General features: G+C 39.8%; 1 protein-coding gene across 1 annotated transcript; it reads left to right on the top strand.

Annotated features, from left to right (window-relative positions):
* The first annotated feature begins 20 nt into the window (after positions 1–20).
* Positions 21–15,043, top strand: draxina (dorsal inhibitory axon guidance protein a). The gene is made up of 8 exons (XM_077529082.1): positions 21–169; positions 2,408–2,723; positions 10,882–11,333; positions 11,694–11,869; positions 13,180–13,303; positions 13,392–13,484; positions 13,567–13,656; positions 14,090–15,043. Exons 2-8 carry the CDS (start codon positions 2,560–2,562, stop codon positions 14,200–14,202), a joined length of 1,212 nt encoding a protein of 403 aa, XP_077385208.1. The 5' UTR covers positions 21–169; positions 2,408–2,559; the 3' UTR covers positions 14,203–15,043.
* The last annotated feature ends 2,153 nt before the right edge of the window (positions 15,044–17,196 follow it).

Raw genomic sequence — 17,196 nt, 5'->3', positions numbered from 1 at the left:
CTTGACACTGCGCCATGTGAGCCGTTTGATGCCTGCTGAGGAGCTGCGGGCTGCAAATGCGCGAGGAGACTCACCGGGGGGTCTTGCCTGCTCTTCATCTGGCTGCACACACACTCGCATACACAAATTGGGTCTGACGCTACTGCCAACATTTTCCCATCACGAGTGGGTGAGTAACCCACATACATTGTGTGTGTGGTTTTAAGTTTACAGTGCCAATCTGGATAATGTATTAATACATTTAAAACACCATAAATCATGCTATTTCTACCCAGTACTGTCAAATGTTCTCCAATTTCGATACTGTAAATGCCGAGTAACGTTTCTTGGGAAGAGCAATATGGCGGCCTCGCGGCTTCAAAAGTCTTGACAGGTGTCGGCTATCCGGTGTCAGATGTGAGCGGGCTGCTAGATCGTATCCGGGTCGCCCAACGAACACGTCCCGCTACAGGATTGGCTGGAAGTTATCCAGTTGACGTCAAACATTGGAAAGAAAATATTAAAGATGTCGTTTAAATAACTAAATGTACGGAGTGAAATTGTAAAAAAGTAAATAACCCCAAGAATGTAAACGCAAAGTATATTGAATAAATAATAAAATAGATTGACTAAATGATAAATACACAAAATGATTGTCTCAGATGTGCCAAATATTGTCACTTTAGATTGTCAATGTGTTCCTATTATCATATGTTTTTGTTCTTGTGATTGACTTGTGAAAAAGAGACCCAACCGAAGCTAACTTCGTTAACGCTGCTGTATTGACGTCATCGGCAAGCGCGAAGGCATTATATATATATATATATATATTTTGTTCACTCTTAAAGTGTCATGCTTTGATATTTTTATGTTTATTTACGCTTTTACAATTTTAGTCCATAATTTTTGTTATTTTGAACAATTGTAAACAGACAATTTCCGGACAATCCTGTAGCGTGACGTCATCGGCAGGCGACCGCGATACAATCTGGCAGCCCGATTACGTTTTACACCGACCCCGGTCATATATTCAGATCAGTGAGCTTCATGTCGTCTTGCTGCCATCTAGTGGCTGATCTATAAGCAATTAAAAACTTTCGAGGGACGGTGTGAAATCGTGACAGGAAAATCCTTGGCACCAATTACTAATTTTCCATTAAATGGGGCCTAGGTGCCATCTTGTGGCATTTTAGGGCGCTACATAAAAAGCACAAGTGGCGACTTTTTTTTTGTCTCAGCCTCAGAGGCCCCGCTGCATTTACTGCAGCGTTTGATGCCAAACAAAAATCTCGACGGGGGCAGATTTATTTATTATTTGACAGCGCAAATTGGTTTCCCTCCTCAGCGATTTGTACAAAATACGTGCTTGTGGCTTCATGTTTTTCAAAGGGGATGCGCTGTTGACAGTTAAATACGTGACTTTATGTGCAAATTAATTTCAAGTGGAAATGTTTCCCCAATCCCATTGGTGCCTTCTTAGAAGTGGTAAGCCGCCTCTGGGCTAAAAAAAAAATAAAATAAAAATAAAGATAAAGAACCTCTTTGAGTGTCTGCACACACGCTGCTAGCGAGAGTGACACATTTGTTACAGCATTAGGAGTTGCAGTTGTTATCTTCCCCATGCAGGCCGGCGTATTACACTCAGCTTCGAGCATTTAAAGCAAATTAGCCCGTCGCCATAATACTAAACAAGTATTTCTTTTGGTCAGACATACTTTTGGAAATGTCAAACATTTCCCCGCAGTCTTCCGTCCAAATGTGTGAGCGTTTGCGACTGTTTTTTTCCGATTGTTTTTATTGTGGGTGAGCAATGCACGCATATGCCGGATGATGCTTCATCTCCATCCCAAAGGGAAGATGGACGATGGAGGTAAATATGGTGCAAAAATAACTCATAACAAATGTGTACCTGTAGAAAAAGTATACATTTGTATCTGTAAAAGTCGTGATTTGTACCTGTTTAAAAAAAACAAACAAAAAAACACCTGGAAAAAAACAAATAAAAATGTGTACCTGTTAAAGACGCTGTCTGCCAGTTTCACTCTGGAAAAGGCACTTTTTAAATATAGGATTTAAACAATCAAACCACTTCAGGGCTTGTCTTCATTTCTGGTGATGAGTTTGTCCTAAACCCGCAGCCCCCCCCAGCCTGTATTTTGCCATTTTGTGTTTGTTTTGTAAACAGCGGGACGTTTCTGTGGAAAGACAGTGTTTGCACCCCTCCAGCCAATTGCAGAGCAGGGGGTGGTGTGTCAGCTGCGTGACGTCACTCCCGCGGCAATTTGAAAGCACGCAGATTTTTATTTTTTTTTACTTACTCATTCTCACATGTAAGCTTCTGTGAGTGAGTGAGTGTGTGAGTGAGTGAGTGAGTGGAAAAAAAAAATGTGACGTCATCTTCCGTTTTATCCCCCATCAAAACGCGCAGATTAGAATCAATAGAGAAGAAGTCGATACTGGCCAGGCCCCTCCCCCTCCTCCTCCTCCGCGGACGCGCTCCCGTGGGGCGCGTGCGCGCGCACGCAGCCGCCGGCGACTCTGGCTGCTCGTGTGGCTCGTCTTGCTTTGCTGCCCTGCTGCATGCACACGAGCAGCCGCAGCAGAAGAGTCGATGCTCGCCGTCGGAGTCGAACCACCAACAGCAGCAGCAGAAACACAGAAGCAAGCCCGGTTCCGACAAAGGTTCTGGCCACCCGCAGTGACGTCACCACGCACCACACAGCTGCTCCGTCCAACAAACGCAGGTGAGGCGCTCGTTACATCTTTGTGTCTTTTTTTTGTTTTGTTCGTAAAATGTCTCAAAATGTTCCACTTTTCCTTTTTTTGCACATTTTTAAAAGGAGCTTGTGTGCTTATTTGGTTTTCTGTTTGTCGAATATCCTGCATAAAGTACTTAGTTATCAGATCTAATCGATCCTAAACTATTTTTAATAACAACTTGATGACGGGTTGAATTTGGAACTCGAAATGTTGAAATATTGACGACTGGCTAATCACAGAAAATTATATAGTACAGTGGATACAATTTATCCATATAAATATAAATGCATTGGGGGGAAAGTTTGTTTGTTTCTCATCCACCTAAAAAAGCTGTTTACATGAAAAACGGGGCTTTCCGCAAAACAATGTAAAAAATATATTTCTTGAAAAAGAAAATTGTGAATCGGTAATTCCACAGTAAATCATATTTATGTATGTATTTATTTATTTATTTAGTGACTATGTGGGGTCCACTGTAATTGGAAACAATGCACATCAACTTTAACCAGTGAAAATTCATCTTTCACAATTTTTGACTTTTGTTGTTGTTTGTGTTTTGTCGGAAAATTACCACATTAGTTGGTGTTTCTTTCTTTCTTTTTTCTTTTTTTTTTTTTCAAACTACGGGTTAACCGCTCATAAATCGCACGTTCATCGGTTCACACTTCAAAAATTCACTTGTTCATCGTCTGCGGCTTTTAGCACTTTTTTTTTTTGCGCTCTTCCCGCGATTTTCTAAAGATGCCACAAGATGGCGCCGTAGCTAATTAGGAAAGTCGTAATTGGTGTCAAGGAAGTATGGCGACGTCACGATGTCATCGACCATTTTAATTTGATGTATTTGAATAACTGTACATACACGTTTGGTTTATTTATTTATTTATTTATTTTTGTGCACAATTTTAACGATTCCACCCCCCCCTTCGGAAAATTACATCAATTGTAAATTACTGGATAGACAGAATACATGGGAAAACTTCAAATCAAATATGTGTGCAGAAACAACATATAAAGAACACGTGACTGCGGAATAGGCATACTTCCTTGACACCGATTCCTATTCCACATGTTTTGGCGCCATCTTGTTCGTTCAGAGTGGACAAACAGCACGAAAGTGAGCGTTTCAGTTGACGAGCTGGGGATAGGTTCCACATGCAGGACAAAAAAAATATCAAGAAATGAATTGATGAATATCAAATTTGGGCGGCCTTCAACTTCACACCCAGAAAGTCCGAATCAGTTTTTTTTTTCCCCCACGCCTCACTTGCTTGATTGTGTTCACCCGTGTTGAACAGGCGTCCACAAATTTCACAGGCGGCGAAGTTTGCTGCCGCTTTGGGAAGACAAAAAAAGAAAAAAAAAAAGGCAAATCTTCCACAGACACGTTGTTCCATTTCCAAACGACTCTGAAATCAGCCTTTGATTTTCTCTCCGTTCTTCTTCCTTCCTCCTCCGTCTGCATCCTTTTGTCTATTCGTCGCTCTCGGCTCGGCGGGGGGCCGCTGAGCTCCATAAGGGCCCCATGGGGAGATTTTTGCCGATGACGCAAAGCTGTGCGCGTTTTGGTTCTCTTCGGGTTCCGCTGCGACTCGCGCCGCCATCTTGCGCTGTTTTTTTGTCTCCTGCTTAATTTCCACTTCATCGGCCACTACGCACTTGATAGCTGCTCAAATTAAGTGTGAGAAAAAAAACTTCTTTGTTGTGATTGTGAAGGCGTTTAAGGCAAGATTTTGCTGTTTTTCTTGAAAGTTCTTTGGCCAACTGATGAAAACTGGTGAACATTTGCGACGCTACTGAATGTTGATTTCACACCAGAGTTCGTTCAAGGTCGCACCATTTCCTAAACTTTCTCAAAACAATCGGAATGGTTCTCTAAAGAGTCTTTAAAAGTGATTTTTTTTTTTTGTCACAAGTTCAAAAGTTCCATTTCCATGTTCGACATTTTGAACATGTTCAAAAAATGTCCTTACAACAAGAAAGACCATTAAAGACTGTTTAGAGAATGTATAATAAATGCAAATAGCAAACAGGCATAATAACTCAATTTTGTTCTTTGTTTTGTGACGTAATTCCACTTATGGCCACTAGGTGGTGGCACACAATTGCATTTCGGACTGTAGATTTGAAAGAAGAGAAAACAGGAAGTGTTTCAATATCTGATTCATTTTTGCTGAAGAGATTGGAAAGAGAATAATTATTGAGTGTCTCAAATCTGAGACTCTTGAGGACTGCTTTTTTTTTTTTTTTTTTTTTTTTTTTTTTTTTTTTTTTTTTTTTTTTTTTTTTTGGTTCTGCATCCTTTTGTCTGCCGCATCCTTTTGGTTGCTAGGCGAGATCCGAAGAAGAAGAAGAAGAGCAGAGCAGATGGCTGCTGGAGGTTTGCCCTCACAGCAGGTGTTTTTATTTATTTCTTTATTTATTTTTATTTATTTTTTTACCCGTCACGCCTTCTCATCTTGTTCTCTCGCTCTTCTATATGTTTCCGCGTCTTTTACAATTTCTCGCGAGATTAGCCACCACTTCACACGTATGACGTGACGCTCGCCTCCCTTCCAGGGGGCAAAATCTTGCGTTGTCAAGCAAATAGAAGTCGATTTTTTTTTTCTTCTTTTTCTTTTTTTTTTTATCATCCGCGCACGGCAGCCTGGCTGACTCCATTTTCAAGATTTCATGATGTTGTGAGGAGGCCGTGCAATCGTTTCCACCGGCTCATAAAAGAGGTTTCCATTGTTAACCTGAGCTTTTTTTTTTTTTTCTTTTTTTTGATGACATCTGTGTTGGGAATCCGAAAGGGCCTCGTTGGGGGTCTGCGAGTCGAGTGACTGAGAATGAAAGTCATCAGTTCCACGCCGGCGCCTTCGTAACAGATGCTCAACCTGCTGGCGAACACGCACACGCACACGCACACGCACACGCGCGAGACGCGAGACTTGAAAGCCAGCAGGCGCTAAACCAACCGCGTCCAATCTACGGCCCGGGGGCCATTTATGGCCCGCCGTCCATTTTTCAGTGGCCCGCGACGTATGCAAAAAATTTGGTACAGTGCTCAGTAGGGGTGCGAATTGCCGAGTACCTGACGATTCGATTCGTATCACGATTCACAGGTCACGATTCGATTCGATACCGATTAATCCCGATACGAATTTATAAGTCGATTGTTGAGATTTTTTTTCATTCAAATTTAGAAAATACTAATCAGTAAGCTTGTAGAGTGTAAGATTTATATGAAAATGTATTATTTATTTATCTGAAATTTCAGTCTTATAGAGGTTGTAATTTGTTTCATGTTTGAACAGCATTGAAATAAAATATGAAGGCTTAATGTTCCGTTCATATAACATTCTTCCATGCTCAAGGTGTGAATCCTAACCCGAAGTCAGACGTTTTGTTGAATATTTTTCCATTAAAAATGGAAGTTTAAAAATCGATTCACACAAACACAAAAAAAAGAAAAAAGAAAAAAAAGGCAATGATGATAAGACGTTGAATCGGTAAGACTACCGAATGAACAATTCTGAGCTCTTAAAAAAAAAAAAAAAAAAAAAAAATCGATTATTTTTTTAATTGAATCGATTCGAGAATCGCGCGATGTAGTATCGCGATATATCGCCGAATCGATTTTTTTTTACACCCCTAGTGCTCAGCATAAATGAGTCCACTCGAGAACGCCATTAGTTTCCTTTCACAATTAACTCTTTTACTGCCACACGTTATCAAAACGTGATCGTTCACGTCATCCTTGAAAAGATTCTATTTCATCAGATTTCGTCATCTTTCATTGTAATTTGGCAGCCCATTGAGGAGGTACAATGCTGCCACCTGGTGGCCATTGTTAGTCAGTGTTTTTGATTCTACAACCCATTGACCAGGCAGCGCTGCACTTAGATGTTGCACTGCCCGTTGATTTGAAAAAAAAAACAACAACAAAAAAAACATAGTTGACGTCATTTAACATTTATGGCGGCATACCATCGTGATTTTATTAATCGTGATTACACGTTTTTGCCGGTCAAAGAGTTCAGATTTCCTCTGGGATACTATACAACAAAATACTCCCACAAATGTGGGCCATTGATTGCAAACAAAATCTGTTAATTAGTGCCCACAAAAAAAGTCGTTTTTTAAATTACATTTTGCACAAATAAGTAGAACCCGTTGTTATTTCCAGGCCAAGCAGACATGTTGTTATCCATAACAGTTAAGAAGGTCATCGAAAATACTCGGTCGTTTTTTGTTGTGGGTTGCATTCTTTTTTTTTTTTTTTGCATTAGTTTATTTGATTAAGTTGAAGATTTTGTAATTCTATGACAGCCTTTCTTGGGTGGTGAGTTAAACACAGATTTTTATTATTTTTTTTTAATTTTTTAAGGGGATCTACTCATATGCTGAGTACTGTATGTCCATAATGAGTGGACCCACAAAAAAAAAAAAAAAAAAAAAAAAAAAAAAAAACTCTGAGGAAGCCATGTCCGAAAAGGATGAAGGACGTCTGCCATTTTGATTTGAAGCCGCCATTTTAGGGTCATGTTGCCCTTTTCTTGGGGTCGAGGCCAAGTCGTAGTTTCTCTTTTAAATCAGCCCCCCCAAATCTAATTTCACGGAGTAACATGACATCTGGCTGACCAATCAATCATGAGTAGGCTCACAAAAACAAAACAGGAATGAATTATCGGCCGACGTTGGGTCATTTTCAGGGTCACTTCTACCCGTAGAGGTTGCGTCCAATTTCGACCAAATTGGACGCAACCTCGACCCGACAGATGGATGACGCGAAATTGACAAAAAAATCATTGAGTTTTGGCCACGATGAAATTTGATGAGTCGCCATAAAGCACCAAAATGGAATAAGAATGAAGACCCGACCCCTCACCCAACACACAAAAAAAAAGATGTCGCCTCAGCATGTTTGCAGCCTGCACAGCTGCTCCCGATCCCCCGAGGTGCACTTGCGGGGGGACACGGGCGTCCCCCAACATCCCCCCTCACGTACGCCACGCACACGCACACGCGCACGCGCACGCTTGAGCCGCCACGCAACTGATAAGTCGCCGCTAACGATTTCCTACTTGCCGTGTTAGCGTAATGAAGCGTCCTTGCCAGGCCACCGTGCAGACGTGCGGTCGCGCGCGCGCCAAAGCCGTCATCGGCCGATCAATACTTCCACCGCATTGATTTCCTGCACCGCCGTTTGTCTTTTTACACAAAAGAAGATGGCCGTGACAACTGTGAGGCGAAGATGACGCACATTTGTATGCATGTGTGAGCGTCAACGGAAACATGTCGTTTTTGCCTTCAGTGCCGGAAAATATGGAAGAAAAAAAAACAAAAACAAAAAAACAATACGCGCGCATAGCAGCAGTGGTTTATTATTTTGTGATGCTAATATTAAAAATGCACTCAAACATAATTAAATCGCAGCCATTCTGAATGAATTTGGACTGATTTTGCAAGGATTCTGTTCTATTGCTACAAAAAAAAAACTACCAAAAGAAAGATTAGAGGCTCTTCTTTCATCAAGAAAAAAAAAGTATATTTGTATCCGTTTCATTTAGCATTCGAATATAGCTAAGTTTTATAATTATTCACATTCATGGCATAAAGATCTTGTTGCAACATGGCCATGGCTGATCTCTTATACTCTGCTGCCACCTGCTAGTCATTTTTTTTTTTTGTAATAACTACAATTGCTGTAAGCGACCTCTTCATGTCAGAAGCTGAATCAAAGCCTTCTGTATGCTCTAGCATAAAAAAAACAAAAACATATAAATACATTTTGGGGAAAGAAGGATGAAGTATTAAAAAAAAGTATTTATACATTTTTGGTTGAGTTATTAAAAACACTATTAGGGTTGCAATGAAAAATCAAAATTATACTTAAAAATTTTAAATAAAATTATATTTTATTATTAACTCATTCACTCCCAAAGACGTATTTATACGTTTTTTAGGGTTTTTGTTTGCTAGAGTTTTTGTATGAAGGCTTTGATGCAGTTTCTGACCTGAAGTGGAAGCTTAAAGCGATGGTAGTTATTACAAAAAAAAGTTTCATTCATGAAACAGATGAAGCACACTTTTTTTTGTTTTGTTTTGTTATAACTACTTTCGCTTTAAGCGACCACTTCAGGTCAGAAACGGCATCAAAGCCTTCATACAAAAACTCTAGCAAACAAAAACATATAAATACGTTTTTGGGAGTGAATGAGTTAATTATATTATCCTATAGGAATACGTTGTTGTTTTTCTAAGAACAAATTTGCAATTTTATGAGCAGAAAATCTGAATGCTTTAAGAATTTTTTTTTTAAACTAAGTGTATATTTTTAAAGGAAAATGCTTTAATGTCCTTAGATATTAAAAATAAGAATACGGTATAATCATTTTCTCATATGTCATATACATAAGTAAACATTTAAAAACGTTGTTCGAATTGTGGACAAGCAAACTTGCTCGCTTTAGCTTGAATGAGCTCATGTTTGCATGTTTTGTTTTTTTCCATGCAAAATGATAATTTGTCTCTTCTGTTTGTGTTTGTGAAAGACGATCCGATCAATTTCTAAATCGTCAACAAAATGTGCAGCACGTCCTTTTTTTTCTGGGCTGCCCGCTGTTGCCATCGCATCCAATTTTGCACGGCTTCCTTCTGTGAATTCGAAACATCTCCGAGGACGCAAACACTTTCCATTAAATGGCACTCGACGCTGAATGGAAAGCGGCGCCGATTAAAGGCAAAAAAAAAATCCAGCGCGTCCGTCCGTCCTTGGGGACGAAGCAACGCAAAACGTCGTGCGGCCCATTCCGCTTCCGTCACACCTCACTTGAAGTGTTGACTTAATGAAAAGGCGGCCGGCGAGCGGCGTGAAAAGGTCGAGCGCGGCGACCGTTTTGTGTCATTTTGCGGGGAGGAGGCGCAAGCGCGTTGTCGGCTCTCCGTCGCTTGCAGCTCAGGTTCATGTCGGACCAAAACCGGGAGGGCGAGACGATGAGTAACGGGCGGGAACTTTGTCTTCTCTGCTGTCAAAGGCTGAGAGTTCATGTTTGGATTTTTTTTTAGTTTTTGAATCGTCCATAGTGCCAAGCATGCCGCAAGCAGAGCCACCGAAATCGACTCAGTTACCAATAGCAAGAGTTGACCGAGTAATATTGGAATTTTTTCAGACACACGACTTGTTATCAATCACTTCAGCATTTTCTTTTATTTTTAATTTAATAAAAATTAATTTTTATTTGAAATTTTAAATTAATGTGCTTCAAGCTTCATTTTTTTCGAGGCAAAAAAATCACAAGCTTAAAAAAATGTAAAATTGTTTTTTTTTTAAATCATGTAGATGTTTTTTTGTTTAAAAAAAAAAAACAAGTTGCAGTCTATACGAAAAATTAAGAAAAATCTAAAGCAAACTTTTATGTATTTGTATGTCGTAATTTTTTTTAATTATAAATCTTTTTTTTTTCCAGTAATAAGTGTTTTTTTGTGAGAAAAAAATTCCAGAATAAAATATTTTTCTGTGAATAAAGTCATATTTCTAAAAGTAGTAAAAATCTTACGATATATTATTTTTCGTCAAAAAGATGTTTTAATTGTAAGAAAATGAAGTTGCATTTTTCCGACAATCACATGGTAAAGTTGTTTTTTGTGAGAAAAAAATACAGGAATAAAATATTTTTCTGCAAATAAATCTATTATCTACATAAATCTATTTTCTAAAAATTGTTAAAAAAAATAATACATTATTTTTCGTCAACAATACATTTTAAATGTAAGAAAATTAAGTTGCATTTTTTCTGACAATCACATGGTATATTTCAATTTAAGAAAATCAAATTTACTTGTATAAAGTTGGTTTAAAAATAGAGAACAAAATTGTAGTCTTAGAAAAAATAAAACATTTTTCTTTTCTTTTTTTAAATTTGTCTTTTTTCAAAGAATAATTTAAAGATATATTTAGAGACATTTTTCAAAAATGTTTCAGTATATTTTACTAATAATTCCACTGTCAGCCACTAGTTGGCACTATTTTGATTGTCACTGTGTACATTTGAAAGAAGAAGAGCATGATTTTTTTTTTTTTTTTTTTCATCTCAGTCTAGTTTTTGCTAAAGATGATTGAATGTCAAATCCTCTTCAATTGTCTTTTTTTGCCTGCAGGTGGCGCTGTTATACTCTGGAGACGATGGCGCCCTCCTCGTTCCTGAATCTGTTGCTTCTTTTGGCGCTGGTGTCTTTTTCACTCGCCGCCGATCCTTCCGGTGTCCCTCGTGGCGAAAGGAGGCGCAACTCCGGAGGGCGCTCACAGCACCCCCCGCGGGCCGCAACGGGCTACAGCAACCTGAGGGTGGCGCGGAAGGGCCGGGGCGGCGGCGGCGGCGGCGGCGGCGGCGGCGGCGGCGGCGGCGGCGTGCCGGCACACCACCTGGCCCGGCCCGAGGACGACGGCGCGGGCTTGGAGGGTCTGCGTCCGGTGCGGGTGGAGACGGAGGCGGGCCGAGCCGGCCTGAGAGAGAACCGGTTAACGGGCACTCGCAAGGGGAGGGGACACGCTGGCCAATCGCAGATCAGGAGACACGGGGGAAGGCGGGACAAGGGTCGACATGGACAAGGTGCGTGCACATTCTAAAAGGTTTGGTTTTTTTCTTTTTCATAGCCGTTTTTCATAGAAGTTTTCTGCCACTTTTCACTGACTGAAAAAAAAGAATTATTTTTTATTTTTTTTGGGTGCAATTTCATTTCATTTTCGCATTTTATTTTTTTATTTTTTATTTTTTTTTAGCCGCTAGATATTAACGGCACTATCAAGAAATCTTCTGTTATGGTTATTATGTGGCAATTTTCTGTGATGTGGCCTGAAAAGTAATTCAAGTCGAGGAGGGGTAGGGAAAAAAAAAAAAAAAAAAAAAAAAAAAAAGTCCTTCCTTTAACAGCAAGCGAGTACACACGAATCTCCCGTTTCCATTTTGCAGGCTTTTTTGCGCAGCCCCAACTCGACGAGCCCCAACCTTCGTCGTCCTCTTCTTCGGCACCCCCAGGCGACGGCCCCTCCCCCAACTCTGCGACCTTCGGCTCCGGCTCCTCCATGGTTGTCACGGTGACCAACGAGCATCCCCCGACGCTGCCCCCAGCCTCCACCAAACCACAGGTGACCTGAACGAGACAAGCCGCAAATTGTCTAAACAAGATTGAGGTTCTTCGACTAGCATTACTGCTAATACTTGTAAAAAAAACAAAAACAATCAGGTTCTTACCAAGCAACCAAAGAACAAATTAACTAAACAATCGGCTGGATAATTAACAAAATAACCAAGAAACAAACAAGCGAATAAGCCAAGTAGGCTGTCTAGTTAACTAACAAACCAACCAAGTAAGAAATTAACAACCTATCAAGTAATGATCTGACCAATCAACCAAGGAATCAACGAACACATAACTAATCACTAATGCAAACCAATTGACATAACAATAAAGGAACAAATTAACAAGCACCTAACTAACTAACTAACTAACGAACTAACTAACTAACTAACTAACTAACTAACTAATCAACCAAGGAAACAACTAACCATAATGCAAACCAACTAGCAAAACAATCAAGGAACAAATTATAGAGCATGCATAAAATGAACTAACTAACTAATTAACTAACTAACTAACTAATCAACCAATGAACTAATCAACCAACAATTCAACGAAGGAACCAACCAAGTAATCAATTAACTAATCAATCAAGTGACTAACTAACTAACTAACTAACTAACTAACTAACTAACTAACTAACTAACTAACTAACCAAGGAAACAACTAACCATAATGCAAACCAACTAACAAAACAATCAAGGAACAAATTATAGAGCATGCATAAAACGAACTAACTAACTAACTAACTAACTAACTAACTAACTAACTAACTAATCAACCAATGAACCAATTACCTACCAGACCAAGGGACTGACCAAATGACTGGTTAAATAACTAATCAAGGAACCAACTATCCTACTAGTTTGCTGACTTATCAACTTTCTGAGAATGAAGCCAACCAAGGAAGCAACTATGGTGGAAACAACTACTGTAATTGACCAACCAACTAACCAACCCATGGTTAGTAAATATGGTGTCAACTGAATGTATCGTGCCAATTGCTTTCGACACAAGAGAGCAGCAGAAATGACCGATCGTCACACCCCAAGACAGGCGAGCGCTCTTGCCGTCCTCACTTTGTGTCTCTTTAGTCTACTAAAGAATAAAAGTTGCCCGAACCAATTTGTGATTTTGCGCTGATGGTTTTTCGATGACTCGAGCTCAATTACTCAGGTCAATACGATCGATATTTCCGGGAAGCTTTGAAAATCTTATTCCATCCTGATAGATGCCAATATGGATCTCGTGATGTGATTGCCTGGATGGCGTTTCCGTATTGGCGAGCTGCTCTCTTTGTTTTTTTTTCCTTTTCAGCAATCGGTGCTCGGGAAGGGGCAAGGCGAGGTGCTGCCCACCCTGGACATGGCGCTCTTCGACTGGACGGACTACGAGGACATGAAGCCTGCGGACGCATGGCCGTCGTCCACCAGGAAGAACAGTCCGACTTTTCCCATTTCTTCAGATTCTTGAATTCCTTTTCTGAATACTTTCGAAAACTTGTTCCCAATTTTGCCGTCGCTCCACAGACAAAAGACGAAGTCAAAACCTCAGCGGCGGGAACGCGACGGCGACGGCTGACGACATCGAACCTTGTGACCACCATTTGGATTGTCTACCCGGTCAGTCGCCATCCGACGGGAATCGTCCAACTCGCCATCTTTTCTCTTGATTTTTTTCAAGCTTTGCTTTGCCCACTTCAAGGTTCTTGCTGTGACTTGAGGCTCCATGAATGCAAAGTTCACAACCGAGGCTTGAACAACAAGTGCTACGACGACTGCATGTGTGAGGAAGGTGAGGCCGGAACCTTAACTCATTGACTGCCATTGACGGAAAAAGACGTCAAATAATGCATTTTTGCTGGGCTGGCAGTGAATGTGTTAAACACAATGTGCCGATATATTTTGTGATTATATTGCAGCATCCTTTTTTAAGGCAAATTTTGCTTAAAAATCCGTCAATTTTGGTTACATCTCATCTTAACTCATTGACTGCCATTGACGGAAAAAGACGTCAAATAATGCATTTTTGCTGGGCTGGCAGTGAATGTGTTAATCTGTTATCCCCGACTCGAAATTCCCCAAATGGACACTTCTTCAGTCCTTACTTTCGATATCCCCATTTCTCGACATGCCTCCTGTACCCAAATTTACTTGGACAAGTCCTGCTCCCCCAACATTTATTTATCTCACAGATTCTTTTAGTTTGAACCCGCTCTTGTTGGCAGGCTTCCGTTGCTACGCGAAATTCCACCGCAAGCGGCGCGTGACGAGGAGGCGGGGCCGCTGCGTGGCGCCCGAGTCGGTCAGCGGTGACCAAGGAGGCTTCATCACCATCTGAGGAGGACGAGGAGGAAATGCGCCGGCGGAAGACGGCGACCGTCAACACTCGGACGCGGGCGACCGTCCCGCGCTCCGAGACGAGCGGATGGTAAAACAGGCGGACATTTTGAAGCGCAAGGGAATGCTAAACCCGTAAGACTGAGCACCAACCAAATGCCGACCCTCTCCTAACCCAAACCCTACCCTGACGCCAAATCTACCCTCACCCGCGCCTACCCTAAAGCCCAATTCACACTGACTGCGGAAAAGACGCGGTGCGTTGAGTTCACACGATAACAACCGTGTGTATATGGAGTCATATTTTGTAAACAATAGCCATGCTTGCCTGCTGTCACATCGGCTTGCTTTTTGGACATTATTTCTGGGACTTCGACCATGGCCAAGTACGTTTTGTGTTTAAATAGTCAACTTTCTAAAGTGGTAAATTTGCGAGAATTTTTTTTGTAAATTTGCGAGTTTAGAAAGTGGCAAATTTGCAACTTTCTAAAGTGGCAAATTTGCGAGAAAAAAAACTCGTTCATTTGCGAGTTTAGAAAGTGGCAATTTTGCAAGAAAAAAAACTCGGAAATTTGAGAGTTTAGAAAGCAGCCAATTTGCTACTTTCTAAAATGTCAAATTCGCGAGAAAAAAAACTCGTAAATTTGCGAGTTTAGAAAGTGGCAAATTTGCTACTTTCTAAAATGTCAAATTTGCGAGAAAAAAAACTCGTTAATTTGCGAGTTTAGAAAGTGGCAAATTTGCAAGAAAAAAAACTCGGAAATTTGCGAGTTTAGAAAGCAGCCAATTTGCTACTTTCTAAAATGTCAAATTTGCAAGAAAAAAACTCTTGCCATTTTAGAAAGTAGCAAATTTGCCGCTTTCTAAACTCTCAAATTTACGAGTTTTTTTCTCGCAAATTTGACATTTTAGAAAGTAGCAAATTTGCCACTTTCTAAACTCGCAAATTAACGAGTTTTTTTTCTCGCAAATTTGACATTTTAGAAAGTGGCAAATTTGCAAGAGAAACTGAGTAAATTTGCGAGTTTAGAAAGCTGCAAATTTGCTACTTTCTAAAATGTCAAATTTGCGAGAGAAAAAAACTCGTTAATTTGCGAGTTTAGAAAGTGGCAAATTTGCTACTTTCCAAAATGTCAATTTCGCGGAAAAAAAACCTCATAAATTTGCGAGTTTAGAAAGCGGCAAATTTGCTACTTTCTAAAATGTCAAATTTGCGAGAAAAAAAACTCGTTAATTTGCGAGTTTAGAAAGTGGCAAATTTGCAAGAGAAACTGAGTAAATTTGTGAGTTTAGAAAGCGGCAAATTTGCTCCTTTCTAAAATGTCAAATTTGCCAGAAAAAACTCGTAAATTTGAGAGTTTAGAAAGCGGCAAATTTGCTACTTTCTAAAATGGCAGATTTGCCACTTTATAAAGTGGCAGATTTGCGAGAGAAACTGAGTAAATTTGCGAGTTTAGAAAGCGGCAAATTTGCTACTTTCTAAAATGTCAAATTTGCGAGAAAAAAACTCGTAAATTTGAGAGTTTAGAAAGCGGCAAATTTGCTACTTTCTAAAATGGCAGATTTGCCACTTTATAAAGTGGCAAATTTGCGAGAGAAAAAAGGTAAAAGTAATTTTGTCATGTTTAATTTATTCTGAGCTCATTTTTTGTCTTAAATGTTCTATCCTTCCTACGGCGGCCGTACGGAAAACGCACCGCATCCATTCCGCAGCGAGTGTGAATTGGACCCTTATTGTCCCTAATCCTTACCAGTGAGTATTTATTTATTCTTTTGCTTGTTTATAATGTTGAAACGTCTCCATATATCGTTGCTGTTGGCTGGAAACCTCACACAGTAGAACCTCAGATTACCAACGACCCAGTTTCGATTTATGAACAATTCTCCAAAAGAAAAATAAGCTCGGTATTTTCGGTTTACGAACATGTCTGGTGGCGGCCATTTTGGGCTGGCAAGTAACATTGACATTTGTCGTTTTATTTATTGCAGTGCTGTAAAGGGAAGATGATGTAACTGCATTAGTTTTTTTGTGTTTTTGACGTTCTAAAGTCTTTTTGTCTGGTTGTGGGGTCAGCGTGAGCGTAGAAATTGTTGCGGAATGCTGGCGCCGAAGACCTAACAAATACGATTTGGAAATGTGAAGGCGTAACAGATTTTTCGTGTCAACGATTTTAATGTTCCACGCTTGATATATTACTGATGTATTTTTTTTTTTTCTGTGTTGTGCATTTACAAGCCTGGGTTACGTTCAAGATTAAACTATTTGTTGTGTAACAAATGAGCAGTGCTCAAATGTCAACTTTTTAAAAAAAAAAAAAGAAAATGATTTCTATGATGACAGATCATTCCGACAATTTTCCCATAGGAAACAATGGAAATAGAAATAATTTGTCTCCCCCGTATCCTCCTGACTACCAGCAATTCAAATTTGTCCACTGTAGTGGACCTTTTCAAACCTGAACATCTCCCACCCAGTGCATTGAATTAACTCCATTTTGTGCTCTATCGAGGACATTCAGAGCTTTCCAATGATACCAAATGTGTAGGGGTGGGACTTTTCTACCTTTGGTTGCATCATAAAAGAAAATGGCTTCCCTCAGTGCAAGCACTTTTTAGGGAAGAGGAATAACACTTTTTTTTTTTTTTATTGAACAAATTTAGGCTTTAAATGTTGCTAACATGTTTTCTATAAGACTCTTACGAACACATTAAAGTATTGTTTGAATTATTTTAACTATTTGAGCTTAGCATTTATGTTTTAAAAATGTCCTCTGTAGTGGACACATCACAGCTTCTTTTTTTTTTTTTTTTTTTTTTTTTTTTTTTTTTTTTTTTGCAGTATTCCAGTTACTTCACACAGATTGGGGAATATCAAAATTAAAAAAAAAAAATCATCTGCTACATGCTATTTATGTTAGCATCACCTTGGTCAAATTAACTGAAGTAATTATATTCAATTTAGCAGCCAGATTCGTTGAAATTTGAGTTTTGTTCT

This window comes from Festucalex cinctus, chromosome 8 (genome assembly GCF_051991245.1).
Source record: "Festucalex cinctus isolate MCC-2025b chromosome 8, RoL_Fcin_1.0, whole genome shotgun sequence".
In the NCBI taxonomy this organism is placed as follows: Eukaryota; Metazoa; Chordata; class Actinopteri; order Syngnathiformes; family Syngnathidae; genus Festucalex; species Festucalex cinctus.
Note: the sequence above shows the minus strand (reverse complement) of the source record. Positions and strands in the feature narration are given on the sequence as shown.